This window comes from Pipistrellus kuhlii, unplaced genomic scaffold, assembly GCF_014108245.1.
Source record: "Pipistrellus kuhlii isolate mPipKuh1 unplaced genomic scaffold, mPipKuh1.p scaffold_m20_p_31, whole genome shotgun sequence".
Taxonomy (NCBI): Eukaryota; Metazoa; Chordata; class Mammalia; order Chiroptera; family Vespertilionidae; genus Pipistrellus; species Pipistrellus kuhlii.
This window is the reverse complement of record NW_023425531.1, coordinates 6,429,815-6,457,362: the sequence shown is the minus strand read 5'-3', so window position 1 is coordinate 6,457,362 and position 27,548 is coordinate 6,429,815. Positions and strand designations below refer to the sequence as shown.

The 27,548-nt window shown below is 50.7% G+C and overlaps 1 protein-coding gene across 5 annotated transcripts in view; it reads left to right on the top strand.

Moving 5' to 3' along the window:
- Positions 1-27,548, top strand: part of LMF1 (lipase maturation factor 1) — a 109,596-nt gene that overhangs the window by 46,498 nt on the left and 35,550 nt on the right. For 4 of the 5 annotated variants that reach the window (XM_045570350.1, XM_045570351.1, XM_045570348.1 and 1 more), the window contains exons 4-5: positions 4,432-4,580; positions 22,486-22,551. In XM_045570350.1, coding sequence (XP_045426306.1) covers positions 4,432-4,580; positions 22,486-22,551 — 215 coding nt within the window. The remainder of the gene's footprint in view (positions 1-4,431; positions 4,581-22,485; positions 22,552-27,548) is intronic. The other variant, XM_045570349.1, reaches the window with a different exon arrangement.

The window sequence follows — 27,548 nt, the reverse complement described above, 5'->3', positions numbered from 1 at the left end:
ACCCATAAAGATTAAGGAAATAACTTTTAAGAGCTCGCGTGGTCTCCAGGGCATCATTAGGAGCCCCCGGCGGCCGAGGGCGGGGGCTCGGCACAGGAGTGACAGCCCGTCAGGAGAGAAGCGCTTTTCTCCATTTTCCCCGATTTTAACGTGAAGCTAATGGGTTCCTACTTCTCACAGGGATGGTGGCTGTCATTTCTGAAGGATCCATATGCGCAAAATTAATCACTCTTTCTAAGTCACTCTAATAGTTTCAAGGAGGGAAATGAAGCCTCGGTTGGCATTTTCTTTCTAGAGTGGCCATGCCGGCAGCTTCCGCCGCTGAAGCATTGTTTAGATTGCCTTCCTCCTTGGTCAGAGGCGGCTCAGCCTGTCCTGTGTTGTCTTTGACCTCTGAGCCCCCAGCCCAGCGGCCCACTTGTTGGCTGGAGCGTGTCCGCTGGCTTCCCCACCTCCTCCTGTGCAGAGCAGGGGCAGAGCCAGGCCGGTGCCCCTCACACTGCTCATCCTGAAGGCGCCGCATCGCCCACCCGTTTGCCCTGCTGCACGTGGCCAGGCACAGGTCAAGCCTCTTGGCGGTGAGCTCTCTGGGTCTTCAATAGAAAACATCTTCACCCTTCGCTTGCCCCTGAGTAGATAGAAGAGAAATATCCGCACCATTTTTACGTCAGTTTTATTGGAGAGCAGTTGCCCCAGGCTGGGCCAGAGGAAGGAGGGACCCCACAAGTCAGAACGTGGGCCTGGAGGCCGTGGGTCCAAATGTTTTAGGGACCTTTCCTCGGACTTCGCATGCAGCTGTCCTGGCAGACACAGGTCATGTGCCGCGCGCCAAGGAGTTTTATTTAAACTCACAAACCAGTAAGAGAGCATCCAGCTGTTCTGACTGTTTGAGTCTTCGCAGGCATGGCTGGACCCAGCTAGCAGGGCGCCCAGGCTGCCCCCAAACCACAAGATGAGGGGCCACGGCCGCCCTCGGACCTGGAGGCCATGGATGACGGCCGCCCTTGAGCTCTGGTCAGCACTGCATCAAGGTTCACTAGCCCGTCAGGACCAGGCTGGAGAGCCCGCTGCCTACCCTGCTGTGGTTCATCCTCACTCCCGCTGCCTGTCCAGACGTCCCTGGGAGACAGTGGGCAAGTTAGCTGTTCCTCAGCCACCCCCGGCGCCCCAGTGGCCGCTGGGTCTGTCATGTCTGGGCTGGGAGCACCAGTTCCTCAGGCCACAACTGGAGGTGTTTTCCCTTCAGTTTCATGTGGGAATTTTCCCAACGTGGCTTGTTCAGGGCTGGTTGTGTTCCTCAAAGTGAACAAGCAGCCGTAGAAGTGGAAGTCCAGAAACAGGCAGGTGCAGCTCATGGCTTCCTTATGGGCATTTGCTAATCGTCACCCCCCAAAGCCACTGGCGAGGCCAATACCTCCAATGGAACAGAACCTTCCAGCGCCACCATAATTGTGTTTGCCAAGTGAAAGGGCCAGATGTTGCCTTTGCAAAGACTGAGCACAGGCTAAATGGCACTGAATCTGAGTAAGAAGCACCTAGTGGAGCCTGTTGACAGCCGTGTGCCGTGTGCCGTGCCATCCGCAGGCGCGCACAGCCTCTGCCGCAGGAAGCCGCCGCGGCAGTTCGCTGGGCATTTGTTGTTCTGAGGACGCCTCCCCACCACGCTGAGGCGGAGAACAATGGTGCTCCTTGTGCAGGCAGCACAGCTGCTGAAATTTGACTAGATCCAAGCAGAGAAAGCAGAAGCAGGTGGGTCTGCAGGCGACCCTTTCCTCCCCAGCCGTATCAGGGAGCGCTGATGCCGGGGGGCGGTGTCCAGCTCCAGTGAGAGAGGGGCAGGTGGAAGCAGCGGGTCGTGCAGTAGGAAGCCTGCACGCCGTGGCTTCTGGGTGTCCCCTCTCCCATGCACCCCAGCAGGTAAGGAACGTCTCAGTAGGTGACCCTCTGCTAGTGCACTCACATCCCTACGGTGACAGCGTGTCCCATCCCTTGCCTACCCTGTCACCTGCTTCCTGGCACTTAGACGGTCTCTGGGCTCCACCATTTGCATATCACTTTGATTGGTGTCACTCAAACAGCATATTAAAATTCAGTTCATTACATCTGTGCAAAGTGAGGTGACAATTAGAGAAGGAGGCCCGCACCCAGGGCAGGCTCTGCTCACCCACGTGGAATCTGAGTTTGCAGGGGTTTGCAGGAGCGTGAGCAAGGCAGGCTTTGCACTGTGGAGTTAGTGAGGACTCACACTTGGGGTGGTATGCCAGCCCCTCTAGGCGTCCTGGGGGGTGTTCCAAGCTGGCTTTCTCTCTGCTCAGAAGCCCCAGCTCCGCCTGCTCTGCCTGCAGGACTGCATGAAGGCACAGGCCTCTCATCGCCAAGTGGAGGAGGGATCGGTACGGGTGGCCTTTGAGGTGCTTTCTCAAAAAAAAGGGCGTGTCGGTATATAAGCACACTCCAAGCCGTGACTGTCACCATTTCCACATTCTGCGTATCCTTTGCTCATCCAATCACATGTATTATAAATGCACCCTAAGTGAAATAAGTTCAAGTTTAATGAAAATTACCTTAAGATAAAATTATAGAAGTTGGCATATGTAACAAAGTTTATTTTTTTCCTGGCTAAGAGAAGGGGATTTTGAAGCAAGTTGTAATGCGAAGGTTTTCAAAATAAGCAATTGCTCCATGTCTGAAATCTCATAAAACTAGTGTAGACACTTTCTGCACTTTCCCCTCCTGAACCTCTGAGGGAAGCCCATGTGTGTCCAATGCTGGGTGCAGTTCAGGGGGCCCCGGAGGGCGGGACTGAGCCATGTGGGCACCCCATGCATCCAGTCTCCCCTTCCTGGCCTCAGCCAGAGCGCCCTGCGGTCAGCTTTTCTCTCCCTCAGCTGACAGCAGTGCTACAGGACCCACCACAGCTGGCAGAGCTGTGCTCCGCCTGCCCACCTTGCCTTGGTGCCCGGCACTGTTCAGGCTTCTTTCTGCTTCTGGAGTCATCTCCCCAGAGACACTAGCACAAAGCACTTGGGTCCGCTGACACCAGCTGCTCACCCAGGCGAGACTACCTGCCCCTCTGGGCAGTGACAGTCACTGTCACCCTGTGTGAGGCACTGCGCACGCAGGCACTGCATTGCTACGAAAGACCTGTTCTCTCAAAAGAAATCTACAAACATGTGAGAGTAAGTGGAATCCTGCCATCCTGCATCTAACAAAAAATCTCAAACTACAGAGTGTCGAACAGTTGCACAGCGAAACCTAGGCGCGCCCCTGCCTGGACTCTGCGGCTCGTCTTTCGCTCGGCTGGCTTTCTCACGTGTCTGTTCATTGCTCAGTTCAGTATTCAGTGCCCCTCAAGTAAGTTTCAGGCTGAAGACCTTCCATCAGCCCTAGAATGAGGGTTCAGGATTCGTATAGGTTTGTGTCTGAGGAGGAAACAATGCTCAGGCCCTAAGGTTCCTCTGGTGAGTCTCAGGAGCACACTCCCTGAGCAGACGCAGACTCATGTCCCCGGCCCGTCTCTCCAGGCAGCTGTGTCCCGATTTCTTTCACCTGATCAGTTTTCCTCATTCTAGAACCCTCTATAAATGGAACCACAGAAAATGTACCGAATATGTAATGCAGCATAATATTGTATTAACAGGAGCTTGTGCATATGCATGTTCCTTTTGAAGAGCCCGGTTTACAACTGCCTGAAGCTGTTCTGGGTTCTGGGTGACCCTGAGCAGCTGTTGTACAGTGGGGCCAACTCAGTGAGCTGTTAGGGTTTGGAATGCCATCTCCTCTGCAAAAATGTGCTTTCGGGTGCACTACGCTCACCCACATGTCTCACATGGGGCTCCCAGCAGGAAGGACTGGCTAGCACCCCTCACATCAAACCTGTAGAGCTGCTGCCATACGGACTGAGTCCACATGGGGCTGACACGAGGCAGTTTCATCCGGAGCCACCATCACCTGTTCCTGCTTCTCCCCTGACCTGCTCCCTCACCTGGGGCAGACAGGGAGCAGAGTCAGCTTTGCAGTCAGAACTCCCCTACTGGTCTCTGGCCTCCTCGGTGCACGTTGTCCGCCCTGGTGAATGCTCCTCAGGGAAGAATGCAGAAAGTCATGATTGCAAATGCAAGCCTATGGATGGGAGAGGCCTCGCCAGCCCCCGTTGGCGGTGTGTGCTCAGCTTGAGGCCGAGCCACAGTTGCAGTGCCCTGAGGAGGACAGGAGACTGCGGTCTGAATGCAGGGGGCCTGGCTCGGGCGCTGGGGCACGGTGCCACAAGCTGCCGCCGAGGTGCATCTTGACTGTGGGCTGACACGTGCTCCTTGGTCTCCATCCATCCGTGTTCAGGACTGTTAGGTTAAATGAATTTGGTGGGACCGTCTCTGTAGAGAGTGTCCAGCTGTGGCTAACATGGCCCTTTGTTCTTCCTGTCACCATCAGGATGGGAGTCCCAGCTTCTGGAAACGGGGTTCCTGGGGATTTTCCTGTGCCCTCTGTGGACTCTGTCTCGGCTGCCCAGGAAGACCCCCACGTCCCGGATCGTTCTGTGGGGCTTTCGGTGGCTGATTTTCAGAATCATGCTCGGAGCAGTAAGTAGAACTTTAATTTGTAATATTTGGGGATAAATGTACTGTCCTCCTGTTGGTTGGGCTGGGCCAGCTGGGCCCCTTCTCCCTCTTTCTGTGCTATCCAGTGGCCTATCACTGAGCCCTGGAAACTCCATTGGCTTCCCTGGTCCTTCACACGACCACTTTCTGTGCCCAACCATGGCTCAGTCCATTTCACACAGACTCTTGGGGTACGGCCTCTCAATGCCTCTTTCTCCCCAGCCTTCCCATGGTCTCTGGAATGTCCGAAACATTTCCCATCACTTTAAATCAGTCAGAAGGGCACCTCGTCACCTGAATCCTCACCCGGAAGTAGCCACGCGAGCTTCCCTCTGTCTCTGCTGTTAGTCTTTTCTCTTGGACACCATGCTCATGGGTTTGGGGGGTGGAAGGGGGCTCAGCTGTTTCTTTACTCCCGTGTGGCCATTGGGGGCAGTTGTGCGCCCTGCGTGCTGCTCGCCTGTGTTCGCCTCTTACGCTCTCTTGCTCAACCCTGGAGACTAGGGTTCCTTAGCTTCCCCCTTCTGCAGAGCCTCTGAAAGTGCGTACCCCACTTTTAACCTCACTGGCAGCTGCCCTAAAGCTTTTCAGAAACATTATCTAAGCCTTAAAATGAGGAGTACCGTGGTTCCTTCTGACTTCCGGCTGTAGATAGAGAATTTGGCAGTTTTCCCTGCTTTTTCACTCTCTTCTATTAAGTAAATAAGGTCTTAATTTTTTATTAAAACATTATAAAATACTAAAATCTCTTAAATAGGAAACCTCGTCATACAGATATGCTAAGTATGTGTTTGCTGTAAGTGTTCCCTTGGGGGACGGTCACAAACGTGCAGAACTGTCGGGGGATGGGGCAGAGCACTTGCTCCTGACCCGCCTGAGCACAAGCTGCTCCATCCACCAGGACACCTCGCTGTGTCCCCTCTGGTCCCGACGGTCCTCAGTCTCCCTGCTCCGACCAGCCTGCGGTGGGCATCCCTGCCAGGAGGCCCTGCACGCCTCTCTTTGGGGCAGCACCACCTGTCCCCTCACTGACTCCAATGGGCCCCGCTGGTCCTCTCGGTGTCACTTTTTCCCACAGTGTAATTAGTGAGCATTTTGTGGTGAGGCCTCTAAAATTATGTGCTGTCCCATTCCTCAGCAGAGGTTCCATTTACTGGTACGCTTTTGGCCGTGAGCCTGCACTCTTGTGTGCCCTCTGTCCAGCGCAGCCCTTTAACCTCACCGTGGCTGTCGCCCTGTGATGCCCTCATTCCTTGTAGTATCTGTTTTGTGCTCCGTCAACCTCAAATCCTGACCAGTTGTTCATGCCCTCAAGTTGACTCCGACTCCTGTGACCCTGTGAATGAGTGATGTCATCAGTGTCCTGTCCTCAACAGCCCTGCTCAGCTCCTTAGACTCATGCCCCTGGCTTCTTCCATGGAGCCAGCCTACTCAGAGCTGGTCTTCCTCCTTCCCTGCTGCCTTCCATTCCCCGGCATTATTGTCTTTCCAAAGAACCCCGCCTTCTCAGGATACCCTGCCGAAGTAGGGCAGCTTCAGTTGCGTCATTTTTGCCACCAGCAAGGTTTCAGGCTTAATTTGCTCTCGGACCTACCTGTTCATCTTTCTGCTGGTTCACCTTTCATTTGGCGACCGCTGCTCCAGAGCATCCCGTTAGGAGCAGGCACCAACCTTTTGGGCCTCACGGACCACCGGTTGGCGACCACTGGTCTAGAGTATCCATAAAGCTCCCCTCCAGCACCATGTTTCAAATGAGTCAGTCTTTCCTATCAGCCTTCTTCACTGTCAGCTTCCACATCCATGCACAGGAACTGACCAATGCCAGCTCCTAACTAGCACTGACCAACATCGGCTCCGTGAAGGGACAGCGTGCCAGACAGTGCGTGGGACCAGAGTCCTAAAGGCACACACCTCCCAGTTCTTTCTGTTACTGTCGAGAGCCCGCTCACACACACCTCAGATCCCCTCTTCGGTAGCTTTCCTCATAGCACCATGGCCAGCTGTGGTTTGATAAACTGGCCCAGGGCCCCAGGCACTGGAAGCAGCTGGATGCTGAGGGCCAAGCTCCACCTAAGGCAGCAGGCCTGGGGCCGGGGCCCGTGTGACTGGTCACATCCACTTGGGGGGTGAACAGGCCCCCAGGGGCTGTGGCAGTGCTGGTTGTAGAAATCTAGAGCATCCCGTTAGGAGCAGGCAAGGTTGACAATGTTCCTGACCGGGGTAAATGTGAGTAGCTACCGATACTGGGAGACGCCATGTGTCTAGATTGTGCATGTGTCTAGATGCTTTCTCTAAATTTACTTTCCCGTTTAACTAGAAAGGTAGTCATTTTCATGTTTCCTTTGGATGAAACATTGAAATTATTAGTTGTCTGTAGTTTCTTGTCCATCTAAGACTTGACACACTGCATGGATTTCTCTTTGGCTGGCTTATAAAGTACAAAAATGTATGAAATGTACCCTGGCGAGGTGGCTCAGATGATTGGAGCATTGTCCTATGCGTCAAAAGTTTTGGGGTTTAATTCCTGGTCCTAGGTTTCGGGTTTAATCTCCAGCTGGGGTTTGTACAAGAGGCAACCGATAGATATTTTCCCTCTTTCTCTCCCTCCCTTTCTCTAAAATCAATAGAAACTATCCTTGGGTGAGGACTAATTTTTTTAAATGTATGAAATGTTTCAAGGTTTCCTTGGAACCAGTGGAATGGCAGCTTCGATAGGTGGAACACATAAAGCAAGAGGCCCCCAGTGCAGGGGCAGCCCGGCAGCCCGGGCGGGGAAGCTCTGGGCGGCCGACCTGTCAGGCTGTTTTGTGTGTGGTGTGTGATGCTGCGAGTTGAACAAATCCCTCCATGCCTGGCAGAGTGCAGTGGAACATTAGCACATCCTAAAGCACCTTTTATGGCATTTGATTGACTGTTAGTGCCAGCTGGGTGAGAAATTACCAGGTGCACTAAAAGGTATAATTACTTGATTTAGTCTGTATGTTGGATATTATTAATCTGCCTTCAGTAGCAAGCAGAAAATAGAGTTGACTTGACAAAAAAGAGTGCCAGCAGCAAAATGTCCATCCCTCTGTGGGGTGGAGAAACCACTGCAGACCTGGGGACACTGTGAATGAAGCCCCCGTCCAGCCCCCGATCTGCTACTGGGTCAGAACCAGTACCAGAATCAGCGTAGAGGTCACTGCTCTGAACCCTCAGAAACCACTGTGTTCTTTGTCAGCTGCCAGTGGTTCAAATGCCCTGAAAGACGGAGGGCTCATGTAGAGCTCAGTCTCAGAGGGAACCCAAAGCTGTGCAGGTAAAGTGCTGAGCAGGAGAGGAAGCCGCCTGGCCCCTGTGCCCACAGAAGGCCCGCTCTCCCAGGAGCCTGAGATGGGGTCAGCATGGCTCCTGTCCTTAAGGCTTCTGCGTACTGAGCCCTTCTGCCCCCTGCAGTGCCGGGGAGCAGGGGAGTGGGTATTGGTGGAGAGATGGCCCAGGCTACCTGCTCTGTGAACAGCTGGACCCGGACACACTGCATGATGCAGCTGTTTTCATATCGGACAACAGACAGTGTGGGACGGGGGTCCAGAGGGAAATGCATGAAGTGAGCTCCTTGACAACCTGGCTTTCTGTGGGGAGTCAGGGAGAGGTAGGTAGAGGGGGAAGACCCACAGAGGAAGGCAGGCAGAGGGGGGACCTTGCCCACTGTGAGTGGAGGAGGATGGAAGGCAGGAGGGCATTCCTCATCCCTAACCCTTTTGGAATTCCAGGGCAGGATATAGAGGAGAGGAATCTGTGCACCGAAGGAACTCCAAGACATAGCATCACTTCCCCTGCAGTCTTACAAAAATGCATTGCTCTCATCTCATCATGAGGAAGCATCAGACAGACCAACTGAGGGGCACTCTTCAGAATTACCAGCCAGAGTTTTCAAGTATCAAGATTATGAGATGCAATTAAAGACTGAGGCATTGTCAGACTCGGGGAACATGACAGTTAATGTGGCCCACTGGATTGTTTCTGGTACAGAAAAGACATTAATGGAAAAACGTGAAATCCAAGTAAGGTTGGTAGTGTAATAGTATTGAATTAATAGCAAGAGGTATACAGGAACTCCAGACGATTTTTACAGCTTTTCTGAAGTCAAAGAATTTTTCAAAATAAAAAGTTGAAGAGAAATAGTATGAACAACTTTATGCACATAGAGCAAGTGATTCAAGGAAATGGTTAAATTTCTTCAAAGACATGGATGAGCAACACTAACAGAGGAAGAGACGGGAATGTGAGTAGTTCTATAAATAGAGGTCATGAACACAGACAGACCAAAAGCACCTTTCCATTGAGAAAACTCCAGGCCTAGGAGCCTTTCCTGATGAACTCTATGAAATATTTAAGGAAGAAACTATATGAATCCTATACACATTCAGAAAGCAGAGGAGAAGGAGCCCTTCCCAATTTATTTTTCTGAGGCTGGCAAAGACAAGGTCATGTCAAGAATAGGAAATTACCAAGCAGGTTTTTTTTAAGAGCAGATATTAATTTCTGAAGGAATTATTAGTAAACTAGAGGCACGGTACATGAAATAAGTGCACTCAGGAGGGTCCTTCAATCCAGCCTCCAGGAGCCAGCCTAAGCTGGCAGTTGGACATTCTTAGCACTGTGCTCGCCAGTCGTGAGCCAAGTTGTCAAGGAGCTCACTTCTGGCTAAACGGCGCTCGCCCTGTGAGAATGCACTGACCACCAGCGGCAGCTCTTGCATTGAGTGTCTGTCCCCTGTGGTCAGTGAGTGTCATAGGAACGGATTGTTCCGCCATTTAGTCAACTTGCATATTACCCTTTTATTAGTTTAGATGAGTGCAGCAGTACATGAAAAGCGTAATGCATCAATACCATGTGGGATTTTTTCCAGAATGCAAGATTGGCTGAACATGAATGAATTGATGTAATTCATTAAATACCAAATTAAGAGAGAAAGATATAAAATGATATGACCATCTGCCCTGACCAGTGTGGCACATTGTTCTGTGCACAGAAGGGTTGCTGGTTCGATTCCCGGTCAGGGCACATGCCCAGGTTACAGGTTCATTTCCCAGTGGGGGTTGTGAAGAAGTCAGCCAATCGATATTTCTCTATCACATCAGTGTTTCTCTCTCCCCTCTCCCTTTCTCACTCTCTCAAATCAATAAAAATGGTTTTTAAAGGATATGATCATCTCAAGGTGAGAAAAGTATTAGACAAAATTAAACAATTTTTTAAAAATCTCAGCAAACTAGGAGTAGAAGGAAACATCCTCAGCCCAATAAAAGGTAAGCATATAAACTACTTACAGCTAATATTGTACTTAATGGTGAAAGACTGAATGTTTTTCCCATAAGATTGGGAATAAGGCAGGGTTGTCTACTCTCATCACATCTATTTGACCATGAAGATCTTAACTAGTGTAATAAAGCCAGAAAGAGGAATAAAATCCCTGAAGAGTAGAATGGAAGACATAAAATCATCTATATTCATCGATGCAAAGTTCATATGTATGGAAGATCATAAAGATTCTTAGAACCAGTGATTGAATTTAACTTGAGTGCAAGATTCATAGGCAGAATAAAAAATAGTATTCCTATATTCTAGCAAAATTTTGAAATTATAAAATATATTACTAATAATAACATCCCTAAACTCCTTAGGAAATTTTAACGAAAGTACAATACTTGGACCTTAAAAGCTACGAAACATTGCTGAGAGAAATTAAAGAAACTTAGACCATGTTTGTGAATCAAAAGTCTCAAATTGATCTACAGATTTTATGCAACCCCAAATGTAATCTAGAAGGATTTCCTTCTTAGAAATTGATGAATTGCCAAGGACCTAGAATAGCCAGAACAATCTATAATAATCTATATATGTAAAAGGCTAATATGCAAAGTGTCCCCTCAGGAGTTCGACCGAAAGACCAGGAATTCAATCACTCACTATGATATGCACCAGGGGACAGCGCGGAACAAAGGAAGGCCCTAGCTGGCAGCCTGAAGGCCCTGATTGGCCCTGATGGTCCGCCAGGCCTAGGCACCCTACCCATGCACAAATTTCATGCACCGGGCCTCTAGTAACAGCATAATATGCTAATTAGACCGGATGTCCTTCCGGATGATTTTCCAAACGGAACTGGAGCTGCAAGGGAAGCCCAGGCTCCAGGTGCCTGCCGGCAGCCAGAGGGAAGCCTGGGTCCCAGGTGCCAGAGGGAAGCTGGTGCGGGGGAAGGATGGCCTACTCTTGCACAAATTTTGTGCATCAGCCTCTAGTTTTGAATAAGAGTCAAATTGTTCAAAACTTCCCATAGTCATAGAGACAAAGTGATGTAGGCACAGGATGAAGTAGATTAGATAATCTAGAATTAGTACCATATTGAAATCATAGTCAAATGATTTTTGGACAAGGCACAAAGTCAGTCTGAAAAAGATAAGTCTTTTTAACAAATGGTGCTGGGATACCTGGATATCTACATAGAGTGAAACAAAGCCCAATCCTTGTATCACAACAGAAACAAAATTAGTCTGAGATGGACTGTAAACATAAAACTTAAAATTATAGCACTTCTTGAAGATTACATACAAGAATATTTTTGCAGTTTTGGGATAGGCAAGAATTTCCTACAGCATAGCGTGTGAACATTAACCATAAAAGAAAAAAAAATGCATAAATTGGACTTCATCGAGATTAAAATCTTCTGTTCTTCAAAAGACAGCATTGATAATGGCAAGTGATAGATTGAGAGAAAATATTCAAAATACCATTAATACCTAAGAACCTCTACTGGGATATGTAAAGAACCAAAAACCTCAGTAATAAAGACATTTCAATACTTCACAAAGGAAGACATACAAATGGCTATTATAAGCACTTGAAAAATTGCTCAGCTTTATTGGCTGTTAGGGAGATGCTAGTAAATCTACAATGAGATACCATCTCATGCCCACAAGAATAGCTAAAATTAAAGATGGACAAAAGCAAATACTGGAATGTGCTTTAGTTTTCTGGGCCGCGCTAACAAAATACCACAGACTGGGAGGCAGTTGCCTCTGGGATTCAGGGTGGGGACTGACTGGGGTTGCAGGACCTGTGGGAACTTTCGGGGTGATGAAAAAGTCCTGTGTGCTGATGGGATGAGGGCCCTTCAGGCATGCACATCCACAAAGCTCCTTGCCTACACACTTCCGGACAGGACAAAGTTCTTTTGAAGCCTGGCAAGAGGTCAGCAGCTTCAGAGGAGATGACCCAGAGACATCTATTGAATATTTGTGGGCGGGACTGGAGAGCAGAGACCCCAGCGAGCCAGATTTTCCTGTGTTCCTCCCTTGAGCACCAGTTATAAACCACGTGCCTTCAAGCCCTGGGAAGACCATCCACCTGGCCAGAGGCCGCCGCTCAAAACAGACCCACGGGATGCAGCTTCCTGCCCGGCTCCCTGTGCCAACTGAGGACCTGGGCTGAGTGGGGTGGGACTTCCTGTTTCTGCTCATTTGTGGTGCCCACTGAGGGGAAGTGACATGACGGCCCCACACTGTCACCATGTGGTGCTGGTGGAGGCAAGGCGGTTACCCCCCTGTTGACATGACTGGATTAAAGCTGGAGTTCAAGCAACATAGGCTCCCTCTGCGGCTCCCAGCAGCCTCAGCTGGGGCTCCATGAGTTTGCATCCCGAAGCCAGATGTGGGCAGCATGGAGTCCCGCCGCCCCTCCCCTGAGAAGGTGGAGCAGTCTCATCTCCCTGTCCTCCTACCTCCAGTGGCAGGATGGCAGCGCAGAGTGGCTGTGTGTGCCCACGTGACCCCACTCAGCTTCCTTCCTCAGAGCTGTCACAGTCAGCTTAGGACGCACATCTGGGCCTTTCCTCTGGAATGGGGCAGACGCACACTAGGTGACTTTTTGGGAGAGCTCGAGTTTGTTACTCCAATTTTGGGCTCAATTTTCTGTTCTAAAAGCATAGATTTCAATCAGAGTGGACAATCTCTTATAGACATGGGAAATAGCGTAAGTGTCTCAATCACTGTGTTTAAGGCAGCAGGTTGCCTTTATGCTTTTAAAAAAAAGTTTTCAGCCGGGACCGGTTTGGCTCGGTTGATAGAGCGTCGGCCTGCGAACTGAAGGGTCCCAGGTTCGATTCCGGTCAAGGGCATGTACCTTGGTTGCGGGTACATCCCCAGTGAGGGGGGTGTAAGAGGCAGCTGGTCGATGTTTCTCTCTCATCGACATTTCTAACTCTCTGTCCCTCTCAATTCCTCTCTATATAAAATCAATAAAATATATATATATTTTTTAAAGTTTTCACTTTTTCCTCAATCGCAATTTTTGTCAAGACAGAATATATGTGTGTGTGACTGAGTTCATACCAGCCCAAGTTTTTACCCGGAGCTCGGCAAAAACCTGTCACCGAAGCCTGGAGCCCTTTGCTTCTGACCCCTGCGCTTCTCAGGCAGAGCAGACAATGGATTTTCCACACGGGCCTTAGGAGCTGGAGCTGTCCTTGATTATGTCACATTGTCCCAGGCTGATGAACTGTGTGTGCTGAGGGTTTAGAGCTCTCAATTGCTAAAATTCTGGGAATTGAGCCAGTGCCCTGGTTGCTGGGAATTGTCAGACCTGGATAGTACCATGCGGTTTTAGTTTGACCCCCGCCCCCACCCCAAGAATTGAGAAACCGAAGCCCACTCTCTTCTGCACCTCCCTCTTCCCAGCTCTCCACCCTCTGCCTGGCCTCTGTCTGGGGCATGTGCACAGGGCCGTCGGCTTTGGCAGCAGCACATGTGCAGGGCTCTTTGCTGCCATCTCTCTCCTCCTGCAGGAACCTGCTTTGGCTAAGCATTGCCTTTCAGAGAACGTGCAAACCTGAACAATGAATGGCAAGTGAAAAAATACTTTTGGTGTCCAAACGCTCTCCAGAGTCGTGGGAATAAGGACAGAAGGTGTGGGGAACCTGATTGCTGATGAATTCCACTTCTGGGGATGCGCCTCCTAGCACAGCTGCTCCTGCTTGCACTCAGTGTGCCAGCATGGCTTTTGTTTCCTGAGTCTTGTACAGTCTCCCAACGTCTTGTTCCACATTCCTCCTGATAGCACATCATTTTATTATTGCTTGAAGATCTTTTAGGAGTTAAATACTTAGTACCCTCAACTCTTATGGAGCAAAATCACAGCTAAAATTAGCAGGTTTTTATTTTTTAAAACATGTTTGTATTGATTTCAGAGAGGAAGGAAGAGGGAGAGAGCTAGAAACATCAATGATGAGAGAGTCATTGATCGGCTGCCTCCTGCACACCCCACACTGGGGATGGAGCCCGCAACCCTGGCAATTGCCCTGGCCAGTAATCGAACCTTTACCTCCTGGTTCATACGTCGACACTCAACCACCGAGCCATACTAGCTGGGCTAAAATTAGCAGTTTTCATTCAAGTTGCATATTTGCTATGCTGGAGCAGGTCATTTTTATATGGTGGAAGTGGAGGGATGCAACCATCTACATAAGTAATATTGAAACCTGCAGAAATTTTCTATAAGAGTTTATTTGAGCCTAGCTGATGACCTATGCCAGAGAGCAAGATCTTAGATGCTCTGGACAGTTCCACAGTTCCTGCGTGCATCTGAAATCCGGGAAGATGGGATGAGGGTGGGAGGTGGGATTGAATTACAGGACAGTTAAAGAGATTATATGCTGTTTACTTCCAAGGTGTGTTAACCTAGAAACACAGAAACAATGGGCAGGGCTTGCTTAAGTCAGAGACAGACCTGTCACTAAAAAGTTATATGTCTGGGACTTGACTGCCCACTGTGATTTGCTCGGTTAAGAATTTATGACCAGATTACCTTGAGTGTTTACTTTCCATGGAACCCCTTTTTCGTCCACACGGTATGAAAGGAGGAACAAAGGGTCAGGACCTGGTGAATTGGGGCATGAACAAGAGCCTCGGACGCCTCTCAGAAGCTGACGTGAGGATTAGCGTTCCTGTCTATACATTTCGGTGACCCCGAATAACCTACAGCTGCGGAAAGCAGTGACAAGATGCTGGTGCACTTTCCATGTGGCTTCAAGTCCTTAGTCATTTATCAGCAGGGGCTTGACTGCTAAACACCTGCGCTGCTTGCGGCTCTGTGCTCACACCTGGCTGCAGCGCCCACAGGGGGGGCCTCCTGAAGCTCCTTGTGTGCAGACTGTCCTACTGTCTTGTTAACACAGAGGGGGGAAGCCATATCTGAAATGCAGAAAGCACAGGCCCAGAGGACCCGTAGCTTTCAGGTCAGAATTCAGCAGAGCCGGGAGCCACAGATGGAAGGGCACAGTGAGAAAACACTTTCCTCAAATAACTGGTAATTGCGTCCGAGATCCTGCCATAAAGAGTCACCTGGGATATTATGAAAGCTTTGGGCCAATAAATTCAACGATTTAGATGAAATGGACAAATGTAGCTTACTAAAACGGAGACAAAAGGAAACAGGAAATCTAAGTGGCTCCGTACCTGTGAAATAAATTGAATTTGTAATCAAAAACCATCCCAGAAAGAAAAGTGCAGGCCCAGATGGCTTCACCAGTGGAATCTATCAAACGCGTTAGGAGGAAATAATGGCAATCGTACACGCAAACTCTTTTGGAAAATAGCAGAGGAGGGAACACTTCCCAAATCGTTTTACGTGGCCGGCAGAACAGTGATACCAAAAGCTGACGAGGACATCAGCCAAAGGAAAAAGAAGAGGCTGCTGTCCCTCGTGAGCAAAGGCATGGACACCCTCTGCAACACACCAGCAAATCAAACCCGGCAATGTAAAAAGGCATGCTCTCTCTCAGGAGTGTGAGGCGGTTTTAACATTTGAAAGCCCATTAATACAATTCACTATAGTAACAGAATATAGATGAAGAAGTATTTTATCATCTCAAATGCAAAAAAAAAAAAAAGCACAGGATACAATTCAGCACCCACTCATGACAGAACTTCCTCAGCCTGACAAAGGCCTCTGTGACGCCTCAGCTCACACGGCTCTTCATGGTGAGGAGGCAGCTTTCACGTGCTGTTAGAAACCAGCCCGGATGTCTGTTCCTCATTCTGCTCTTCAACACTCTCCTGGACGTCTTAGTGCGATCAGAAAAGAAAAAGAAATAAAACTGTTATTCATGGATATGATCGTGTATGTGGAATATCCAGGGGAACCTAAAAAGCAGTTACTAAAATGAATACACGAATTTCACAAGGTTGCAGGATAAAGGTCAATGAGAAGGTAACTGTTCTGTACTATTAAGAAATCATTAGAAAATAAAACAGAACACAAAAACAACTGAGAATGCTGTCTACAGTTGCATCAACAGCCCCCAAATACCCACATAATAAATCTGATTAAGGAGGTCCAAGGTGTGTACACTAAAACTGCACAACATTGCTGACAGGAATTTAAAAGACCTACATAAATGAAGCGATGTGCCATGATCGTGGGTCAGAAGACTCACTGTTGTTAAGATATCTGTTTTGCCCAAATTTATATGTATATTCAAGGCAATTTCTATCAAACATCCAGGGGGCCTTTTTGGAGAAATCAACATGCCAGTTCTAAAATTTACATGGAAATACAGAGAATCTTGAGAAAGAACAAAGTTGGAGGACTTATACTTCCTGATTTTATAGCTTAATTTAAGACTGAAGTATTTGGCATTGATCTAAACTAAAAACAAACAAACAAGATCAGAAGAGAATAGTCCAGAAACAGATCCAATCTCTATTGTCGATTGATATTAAAGTATCAAATCCATGGGTAAAGAAAAGACATTTTTTAATAAATAGTGTTAAAATCATTGGCTATCTGTATAAAAAATAAAATGAGCTTTGACTATAATTTCATTTATACTAAACTCTAATTTGAAAGATATCATGTACCTAAAAGTGAAAGTAAAACCTTAAAGTTCATAAGAGAAATCATAAACACAGTCAGAAAGATATAGTCCATTGATTTTCAATCAAAGCACTAAGTCAAAACAGTGGGGTAAGGAAAGTGTTTTGTTTTGTTTTTATAAACATGAACGCCAAAATCATAATGTTTTCAAAGATAACATAGTTACTTTGAGGTTGACAAAATTTATTGGACAGGACACAAAAAAGCACTAAGCATTAAAGAAAAATATATCGATATTAAATTTTCCATAATCAAAAGACACCATTAAGAAAATGAATAGGCAAGCCAGAAACTGGAAAAGTATTAGCAGTGCATAGGTCTAACCAAAAACATACAAATCTCAATAACAGGACATAGGACCTGAACATACTTCACTAATGAAGATATAAAAAAGGAGACAAGTGCATGAAAAGCTTGGAGACAGCACTTAACCCCTGAGGGGGTCATATCTGAAACGCTGTCAGCACCCCACGCTGGTGAGGTGCAGGCAACTGGAATTCCTAGTGGGTTTCATCGCTAATGGGGTAAAAGATGGCACAACCACCTTGAAGAACAGTTGGCAGTTTCCTACAAGGTGACACTGTGCCTGCTCTGGGAGCCAGTCTTCTATTGCGGGGCATTTGCCTGAGAGAAACGAAGACGGATGTCCAAACAGAGGCTACACACATCCACTACAGCCTCATTCATTACTGCCAGGCCTGGGGAACGAGCACACGTCCACCAGCAGTGTGGACACACTGTGATGCAGTCACACTAGGGACGACCGACACTCAGCTACAGAAGGGAATCAAGTCCTGATGCAGCAACACATAGATGAACCCAAAGCATGTGCAGCATGACCCGCCTGAACCCAGAGCGAGAGCACTGACGCCTCAGTTGGCCTGTGAGATCCCAGCGCCAGGCAGAGCAGGGCCTGGCTGCACAACTTCCTGCTGAGTGGGGCATGGAATTGCATGGAAAGGAGTCCCAGGGAATGTTGTATCCTGTTTAAGGTACTAGGTGTCTGATTACACACAGTTCCATGAAAACATTGAACTGAACACTTAAAGATTAGTTTGTATTCTTTCGTGTAAATTGGAGGTCAACCCTCAGACTTAATCGTGAGTTTGCTTTTCACATATAATGACCACTAGTGAGATGAGCCCCGTAAACTCTGCACATCTTGGGGATAATGCGGGAGCTACCATTGCTAACGTTGGGAGAGTCTTGCGGTCACCCCAGCCCTTGCACACCTCAGCACCAAACAGAGGGCAGCTGTGCAGACCGCTGACTTCTCTTCACGGGAGCAGTGTTTGGAGTGCAATCAGGAGTCAGCCCTGATGCCTGCTGGCAACGTGGCAGTGAGTGCACGCTCATCCGTGTCTGCTTCCGGCATCGCTGCTTGCTGCTGCGGAGTCCAAGCCACACCTGGCCATCGGCTCCGAGGCTCCCACCCTGAGGTTCACACATCTGTCTGATGAAAAGGATGTTCTCAGGCTGAGATGAGGCTTCAACCAGGAAGTTCAGCGAGTTTGCACTTGGATCTCTGCTCTTACCGTGGAGGCCCAGGGACTTGGAGTGATGGCTAGCTTGCCTCGTGTGTGCACAGCCCAGAGGCGCCCCAGCCCCCGGAGGCACTGAGAGGTTAGTGAAGAGAAGGAAGGAGCTAAGTCACTAAAGGAAAATGAGAGTTTGGAGTCAGGAGCTCTTTCTGGGAATTATGTTGCCTCCGGTGAAATCGTATTACATGTAATGAAATAAATGTCGGAATGCAGCATGCCCCATGAAGACCCGATCAACGGACGTCATTGTCATTTCCTTGGCCAGCCTGCCCTGTCCTGGGATCCCCTCTCCCCGAGGAGAGCAATTACCCCAATTGGTTTTATTGCATTAGTGCGGGCAGAGCCGAATAAAGGGGCTTTCTTCCCTCCTGCAGGAGCTCCCGGGAGGCCAAACCCGGACTCCAGCCTGGGGGCAGCATGGGTATTTCTGGTAAAAAATATGTCTGCAATGGTTTGGCCTATGGCCCCCAGCTACAGCCCCCGACCCCCAACTCACACAGGCTCCCAGGCTCCTCAGCACCCTCTTTGTGCCTCTATTTCCAGCCACTTGCCTTGGAACCACCCTCAGCAGGAAGACAGCCATTCCCGGTGGTCTAGAGTAACCGGGTCCTAACTGCCTCCAGGACCTGTGACATTCCTTCCACCCACTCCACCAGCCCCACTTCCAGGTCTGTCACAGGCAGGAGCCCCACGGCAGTTCTCAGAGGACCTCCTGTCTGGGAGAGGGCAGATCATGGCTTCTCTCCCTCAGCACAGGATCAGCCAAGCCACGTCCCATAACTGACTGGAACTGACTGTATGCACAGTGCTCCCCTTGAGGCTTTAAATGTTGCATTTCTATTTCATTGTACCTTGGGGTCAGAAAGGTATCAACACATAAGACTGACGCTGGAGAGTAAAACATGGGGTGGCAACTCTGAGTTCAGATGGGAAGTAAACCTTAAATGCAGCCGTCACCACATGCTCTCTCTGCTCACAGAGCACATGGGGTGCCCCCACCTGCTAAAGGTACACATGGGATCTTATGGGCCCACCTCAGCTCCCACAGGAGAGAAGCGACATACTACTTAGGGCAGACCCAGGCTTCCCAGGCCCCCACCGGCCCAACTCCCAGTCACCCATGGGTGGTGCCCCAGACACCATGCCTGCTTGTGGGAGCAATGGTCTGTCCTCCTCACCCCCTCATCCTCCAACACACACACACACACACACACACTGTGAACCACTGTCAGTGCTCAGGACTCCAGGGTCCTCGCAGCTTCTCCTTTGTGGGAAAGAAGCTGGCAGGCTCTGACGATGAAAAAACGGGTGTATGTCAAAGCAAGATACTGCAGACAGCTCTCCAGGGTGGTACCGGTGCCCTGATGGAAAGGGGCGCCTGTCCCCATTCCGCGCCCCCGGGGCCAGTGTGCAGGACTTGTGCAGCTTCACAGAGATGGGAGCTCTGTGGTGTGAGGCCTCGGACCGGCCCATTCCCAAAGGGGAGTTTTGAAGATGCGTGCTCAGCTCCCTGAGCTTCAGAGAGGAGCCCATCTGCATCCCACCGGCCCCTGCCTTTGTGCTCCTCCTCCCACCATCCCCGGGGTTTGGGGGCTTTCTCAGTGGCTGCGAATGTCCCAGCTTCCTGGCGCTCCCGTCCCCAGGCAGGGAGCAGGGGTCGTATGGGCAGCTGTGGGTCATTCCCCTCTCTCTGGCTCTGCCTTGTAAGTGGCCTATCTGCCGTTTTCTGTGGAGGTTTTTTTATTTTTTTCCTTCAGAATTAATTTTGGCCTGAAAACGTCTCAAAGAAGGCTTTGTTCCTTTGACACTTACTCTGGGAGAAAAAAAATCTGTGGAAAATCTGACATCTGCATTGTAGGGAGAAATCAGTAGATGGGGAGGAATATAATTATCTTCCGCTCCTGAAAGAATGTCTCAGATTTTTAAGTGTCTCATATCAGCTTAGAGTTTGAATGACATTTTAATTATTTTGTTTTTTTTCTTCTTCGCCGGTTTGAATCTCCAAAGATTCACCCTCGGGTTCTGAAAGGATGCGGGGAGCCTCGTGTGCCCGCACGGCTGAGGTTTTCCACGGAACAAGGGGTGCATCCGAAGCCAGCAGTTCTCCCACAGGCAGACGGCCCACTCAGACCTGGGTCGCCTGTTTTCACACAACATAGCTGTGTATGGTGAAATTCGAACGAGTTGTCCCTCTAGCACTTTGTGACCTAAGCAAACCCAGTTTCCAGAAAGATGTGCCTCCACTTTCCAAAGCGATGCACTCCAAAGCTTTTATCCTTGGGGCGCAGCTCCACGAAGGTGCGAGCTCGGTGGCTCTGGGAGCAGCCGGTGGCTGCGGGCCAGGCCGCTTCTGCCCCGCTGAGGAATGCAGTCCCAGCGAGGTGGCTGCGGAAGCAGAAGTGGCTCCTCCAGAACCAGCTTCAGAATAGCCTCTGGGTCTCAGTGGTGCCGGGAACGGTAGGAGCAGTCCCTTTGGGGGGTATTGTAAACCGCTGTTAGGTGCACCCGTGTTTCTCAGTCCAGCCCGCACGCACCGCAGAGCTGCCATCCAGGTTCACTGTAGAAGCTGTGTGGCCGCACACGTCACTCCACATTCTCCTCCTCAGGGTGTTGCTGAGTTCGTGCTGCCCACCAGGGGTCCAGGCCAGAGGTCTTGGCTGCTCCCCATCCCACACCTGCTCCAACCCCTCTGCCCATCCTGAGGCTCCACATGTCTGGAACTGGACACATCCCACTTCCGGAACAGTCATTGTGCCTTGCTGGCTGCATGGCCACCAGAGGAGCCATCAGCTCACACCCTTGTATGTGGCTCAGGGCCCTCAGCCTCCCCAATGTCTCCCAGGCACAAAGGTTAGTTTCATGTGTCAACCAGCTTTAGCCATCACCCTAGTTATTCAATCAAACCCTAATCTCATGGTTGCAGCAAGTGTTTCACAGACGTCATTAAAATTCATGATCAGCCCAACCAGTGTGGCTCAATGGTTGAGCACTGACCTATGAGTGGTTGAGGTCACAGTTGGATTCCCCGTCAGGGCACAAGCCCGGGTTGTGGGCTTGATCCCCAGTAAGGGGTATGCAGGAGGCAGCCGATCAATGATTCCCATCATTTGTGTATCTACCCTCTCCATTCCTCTCTGAAATCAATATTTATTTATTTATTTATTTAATTTTTTTAGAAAGTTCATGATCATTTGACTTTAATGAGAAATACTATCCCGGACAATCTGGGCGGGTGCATGGTGGGTGGTGGGTGGGTGGGTGGGTACATGGCTGTTTGGATGAAACTCAGGTAATCATAACTGCAGAAACCACCGACACAAGAGAAAACTGAACTGCATTAGGGTTGTTTTTTTATCGGTGCAGTTTCTTTTTCCCCTCTAATCCGACTGTTATGTAAGAGACAGAAATTGGAACTGAGTCTCTGCATCTCAAGCAGAGTTTTTATTCCTGGTGGGGACCAGTTGGTTTGTGGCTTAGGAAGGAATCATGCGGAGAGAAAAGGGGCTGTTGGGGTGGGGCTGCATCTGACAGACAGGTGAGCAGACTTTCCTCCCTGTGACTGCAGACCAGCCACGACGTGGACTCTGCATGACGTCCTGGCAGCTGTGCAGGGTTGCGGGGCAGCCAGCTGTGCTGGGGCAGCTGGCCAGCTCCCAGAAACTCGTCCACAGGCTGGTCAGCAGAGTCCCCTCTCCCTGCAGCCACTTTCCCAGGGGACCGGGCAGCAAAGCAGCTCCCTGGCCCTAACTGGTTTGGCTCAGTGGATAGAGAGTCGGCCTGCAGACTGAAGGGTCTCAGGTTCAGTTCTGGCCAAGGGCATGTACCTTGGCTGCAGGCACATCCCCAGTGGGGAGTATGCAGGAGGCAGCTGATCAATGTTTCTCTCTATCCCTCTCCCTTCCTCTCTGTAAAAAATCAATAAAATACATTTAAGAAAAAGAAGCAGCAGCAGCTCCCTGGAGGCACTCTCAGGCCTGCACATGGGCAGGGCCCTGAGTGCCTTGAAACAGTGGTGACCATTTAGGAGGTGGATGGAGATTCCGTCCAGCCCACCTGAGCTCTGCATGGCGTGTCATTGTAGCATTGACATCCTCCTTGGCATCTGTAGAAATATCAGTAAGGTTACGTGAATGCGTAGCTTTGCAAATTCGTCCAGTTTTAAAGCCTCAGCGTTGTATTACTGAGTTTTAAAGAACGGAGCAGGAAGCAGTGTTTCTTTTTCCCCGGAGCAGTTGCTGACTTTTCATCATTGAAGCCTTTGTGAAACTTCCTTTAAGTTCTCCCCACCTCACTTCAGGTGTACCCCCAAATGTGCTGCTCCCACACGTTCCTTTCAGCTCAGGCTCTTCCCCGGCGGAGACTCCCCCGTCCCGAGGGCTCCTTGCCTTTCTGGGGAGGCGGCCTGTTCACGCTGCTCTTTCTCCTTCTTGCCTTCGCAGGGCCTGATCAAGATCCGGGGGGACCAGTGCTGGCGAGACCTCACCTGCATGGATTTCCACTACGAGGTGAGAGCCGTGACCGTGAGGGGAGGACGCAGACTCCAGCTCCTGTGGGAGCCCTTCCTGCTCCCTCCCTTGGGAGGCAGAGTGTCCCGCTTGCTGGGACTGGCAGAGTGGTTGTGGGTCTGGTTCATTCTGGTTTGGGGAGCGAGTCCCTCTGCTGCTGTCCACAGCCCTGCCCAGGCCCTGGGTGTCAGGCTGGGCTCCCTCCCTTCTAGAGGCTGAGCTGGCCCTTCCGGCCCTATACTGAGCTCCCAGCCTCCATGGATGTGGGTACAGGGTGTCCCCGCTCCCCTGGGGGCAGGCTCCAGTCCTACTGTGTTCAGACCCCCCAAACCCCTCTCTACCTTGGCCCAGGGCTGTGGGCATAGTCCCGACCCCAGGACCAGGTCCTGGCCAGAGCCCCTCCAGACATCCCTGTCTCTGCTGACTGCACGCCTGTTCAGTGGGGGGCTGGGATCACCTTTCCTTATGAATTAATGCGAGGGCATTTGGCATTGAAGTGTCCTTCGTCGTCTCAGTCTCAGTAATGTTGGCTCATTCGCACGCATGGTGCATGCCTGTCGGGCGCCCGTTCTCACGTTGGGCTCGTGTTGCTTTTATTGGCGGTGAAAGCTCTGACACGCCTAGAGCACCACCCGTCAGACAGAATGCTGTCGCCCTGTTCCCTGCTCGTTGCTTAGGGCTCAAATACAGGAGAGCGGTTTTACCTGCTCTTCTTCTAAAAGGCGGCTTGTAGCCATCTTATGTCTTCTGTGGCTCTCAGTCCCAAGTGTGTTCAGTCCTGGATGTCACCTCTGAGTCCTGGGGTGCCGCCCCCTCACTGCTGTGCCCGTGTGTGTTGCCGGGCTGTGTTGGTGATTAAGCAGCCCGGGCAGGGTCATTCTCTGTGCGCTGCATTTAAGAAGCCGGGCTTTGTCTTTAGCGTCTGGAGATCAGCCGACATCCCACCTAACATGCCTCAGAATGTCCTCCCCTCCTGCTCAAGGACCCATGAGGCCCACCCTCGGTCCTAGAGCTGACCTTTCCAAAAGTGCCAGCAATGAAATGCTTCCGGCTTGGCAGGAGGGAGCATGGGACCCCATGGACTGGGCCACGACACTTCTGCTCTGTCCCGGACCTGTCCACAGGCCCCTCAGCCACCTTGTCAACACTGGCCTGCTGTGTGGAGACTGTGTGTCCCCACAGAGGGCCTCAGGGCACGGCAAACAGGCAGCGCCTGTCAGTCCGCTGGATGCGAATGCCCGTGCTCGCTGTGCGTGCAACTCTCTGCCAGGATGGAGGCAGCTCTAGGGCTCCTGTGTTAGGACAGTGGACGGAGCTGTGGCGAGTGGAGGGCAGGGATGGTGAGCGTCCCTACAAGGGCATGGCGTTGGCACACACCAGGGCCTGCCTGAGATTGGGGCAGGCAGCGGGAATGTGGCCACCATAGCGCTGGCTTGTGAACTAAGTCCTGGGACAGGCTGCCAGCAGGCTATGGCTCTCGTATGTGGGAGGCCGGGGCCACTTGGAATCGACGTTGTAGGAAAGGCTGAGTTGAGGCTCATCAGCAATCAGGAATGTGATGGCCAGCGATCCCCCGGGACCCAGGGCTGAGCCGAGCAGTGCTCGGAGGCCCTGGGAGCTCAGTGCTGCATCACGAGGAATCGGGCCCATGGATCCAAGGCGGCCCTCGGGAGGAGCTGAACCCACCGCTCTCTGCAGCTGCAGAGCCTTTCCTCAGCGAAGCCTGTTTCAATGCCCGCTTTGTAAGGTGGGTTGGAGTGAGGACACCGGCTGATGTCTCCTTAGGAGCCAGGCCCTGCTGTGTGCCGACGGCAGACCGTTCGATTCATCCCTTTGAATTATCTGTGCTCCTGGGACAAGGATGGTGGGCCACGTGGCCGGTCCTCTGTGACCTGGACTCCTCCAGTCCCTGGCCAGGGGCAGAGGGCCCCGGGTAATGGAGAGAGTGCCTCATTCACTGCCATGGCTCCACTGGCAGAGGCCTCACAGAGGGACCCTCTGGGGGAGTCTGCCAAGCCAGGGGGGGGTCAGGAACAGCCTGGACAACAGGGAGGGGCTCCCAGTATGACAAGAGCTCAGGCTTCTCTCCCCTCTCATCGTTATTTCTACTCCACCTTGAACTTGGCTGTTTGCATGGGGCTACCACAGCGAGGCCTGGTGAAGGTCTAGGAATCAGGAGGGCACAGAGCTGAGCCCTGACATGTGAATTCCCCCCAGCATCCCCACCCTGCGACGGAGTGGACACTGAGCTCCGCTCCCCCGGACCCGGCCGGTGAGTGGAGGGCTGGTGGGAGATGTGTCAACCCCCTGCCCTCCTGCCTCTTGGGCAGAGCTCAGCTCCTCATAACGGGATTTCTGTGTGAGGCGCAAGGTCCTTGTGCTGTTTTCTACTAGTACACCCTCAGCAGCTGGACCAGGCGTCAGGGTCAGGGATACGCCATCTCTGCCCCTTGTATCTAGAGACTTAGAGCACTTGGCAGGAGCCTGGTGACACTGCACCCGATGTCTTTCAGCAGCACAGGGAGCGAGATGAACAGCATTGCCGTCCGATTCATTGCTCAGGTCCAGGAACCTGCACACTGTTGGGCAGGACAGACCCTTCCCTGCCATGCAGCTTTGGCCCAGATGGCCCATGTGCCTACTCAGCCCCTTGTCTTCCATCTACTGGTAACTAAGAGATGGTTGTTGGTGAGTTCAGCCAGTCCAGTCGCAAGCAGCACAGGGCAAACGTCTTCGAGCGCAAACTGTCAGTCACAGCGAGAGAAAAGGCCGCCAGTCCCCATGCGATGCTCCACCACTGAGTGCCGTGCCTGCAGATCTGGCGATGGCCATGCCTGCACTCACACAAAGCCAGTGTCCCTGAGCACATCCAGGGCAGAACAGCGTTCTGAAAGCCTCCATCCACAAACGGGCGGGCTCTGCTCCAACACTCAGGAAACCGTCCACAGGAAATGCCCACAGGCGCACCTCGGCTGTCAGACGCTGAAGGAAAGGGAGAAAATCAGATACAGCTCCCCGCTAGGAGTTTTATGTCTTATCCAATTACCTTTAAAATATGCAGCATTCCACTTGGTACAGCAAGAAAATGCTCTTAGCGGAAAACTTGCACTTCTGTGTGTGCCACTCTGCTCCATAATGTCAACTGAGGGTCGTTGGCGCCAATTCAGTGCCAACAGGAATCTCCAATTCGGACTGTGATGAAGAAGGGAACTGTTCGGTGTGATGCAACAGAGCTGTGCAAAGAGCATTGCTGAGAGACCGCCCTGGGCCAGGCCCCTCTCTGGTCGGACAGCTCTGCTCCATACCGGTCTACTTGATGCTACACTGGTCTGCGCGCCTCTGCTGTGGTCTGCTCCGTTCCAGACCAGTCTGCCCGGCCTGCACTGGTGTGCTCCACTCTGCTCTAGAGAGACATCTTTGGTATTTTAGCTCAGCCAAGGAAACACAATTTTCAGTCTTAGGTGGAAAGGTAAAGTGCATGCCCAAAGGCAGAGGGGAGCTGGCTTATATAGACAGAAGTCCCAGCCCTGGTCCCTGATTGGTCTGTCCTCGTGCAGATGAATATCCTAAATCAGTGGTTCTCAACCTTTCTAATGCCACAACCCTTTAATACATGTTATGGTGACCCCAACCATAAAATTATTTTTGTTGCTACTTCATAACTGTAATTTTGCTACTGTTAAGAATCATAATGTAAGTATCTGTGCTTTCCGATGGTCTTAGGCGACCCTGCTAGCAGTTCTCAACCTGTGGGTCGAGACCTAAGACCATCGGAAAACACAGATATTTACATTACGATTCATAACAGTAGCAAAATTACAGTTATGAAGTAGCAACGAAAATAATTTTATGGTTGGGGTCACCACAACATGAGGAACTGTATTAAAGGGTCGCGGCATTAGGAAGGTTGAGAACCGCTGATCTAAATCTTCAGTTTGATTGGTCCAAAAGGCACTGTCCTGATTGGACAGCAGAGAGCCTCTCTGGCTGGTCGCTTCACAGCAACTATTGGAGAGGGAAAGCCTCAGTCCTATTGGTTGAAATAAGGAGCTGGCTCAGATGGCAGATATACCCTGCAGGCGACTCAGTGCAGGCTTCTCCCTGAAGTGCAGTTTTTGTGAGAGGCCTACCTGGAAATGGCTTGTTCTTGTTTTATTTGGGCCCAGTTAGCCACCAGGAGACCTTGTTAGTTTGTATCTTCTGTCCCGGTGTCCACAATTCAGATTAGTCAAATTTGAACTTTTAAAGTTTGGTAAATACTTTGGTTACACAGATTTATTCCTTAAATTCCTTTGTATTGGACATAACACTCATATAAAATAGCCTTCACCTTACCGCTTGGTGATTCACAGGTAAGGAGCATGTGGTTTTGGTCATTGAGCTGTCAGAGGTGTCCTAGTCTCAATGGGTCCCTCTGCCCACCGTGGGTCCCGCCTGCAGCCCCTCTGAGTCCCTGTCCTTGAGCCGGTGTGATCTTTACTGTGTTCCTCCCCCATCCCCAGGAATACATGAATGAGTTCAAACAAGTTTACACTTGTACTCCAGAGTCCTGCAGGCAGAACTGACCTTTAATCCAGGAATATCATTCACTTTCCACTCCTATTATTTGTAAAGTCCCACAGCCTCACAGCACATAACAGAGGCCTTGTGTCACGTCAGTTGAGTTTTGAAGCTAGAGTTTCAAGCCCACGGCAGGAACAGCTGACTCACAGACACCTCCAGGACCCATCCAGAGCCTGGCTGTTGGGGCAGAGCCTTCATGTGCAGCTAGACAGGAACTTGTGACTGGGTGTGCTCCCTGCCTGCCACTCCTCCAGGCGCACATGGGCGGTCCACGCGAGGCACTGCGACATCACACTCGCCCCTGCCCTCACACAGAACCCCTGCAAGTTGCTTGAGACACACTTCCTGCCACTCTGCTCTCCGTGACGTGAGTGTGAGGGCACCTCCTGCTGGCCTTTCTACGAGAAGCTCTTCCTCTTTCTCTTGAGATCAGG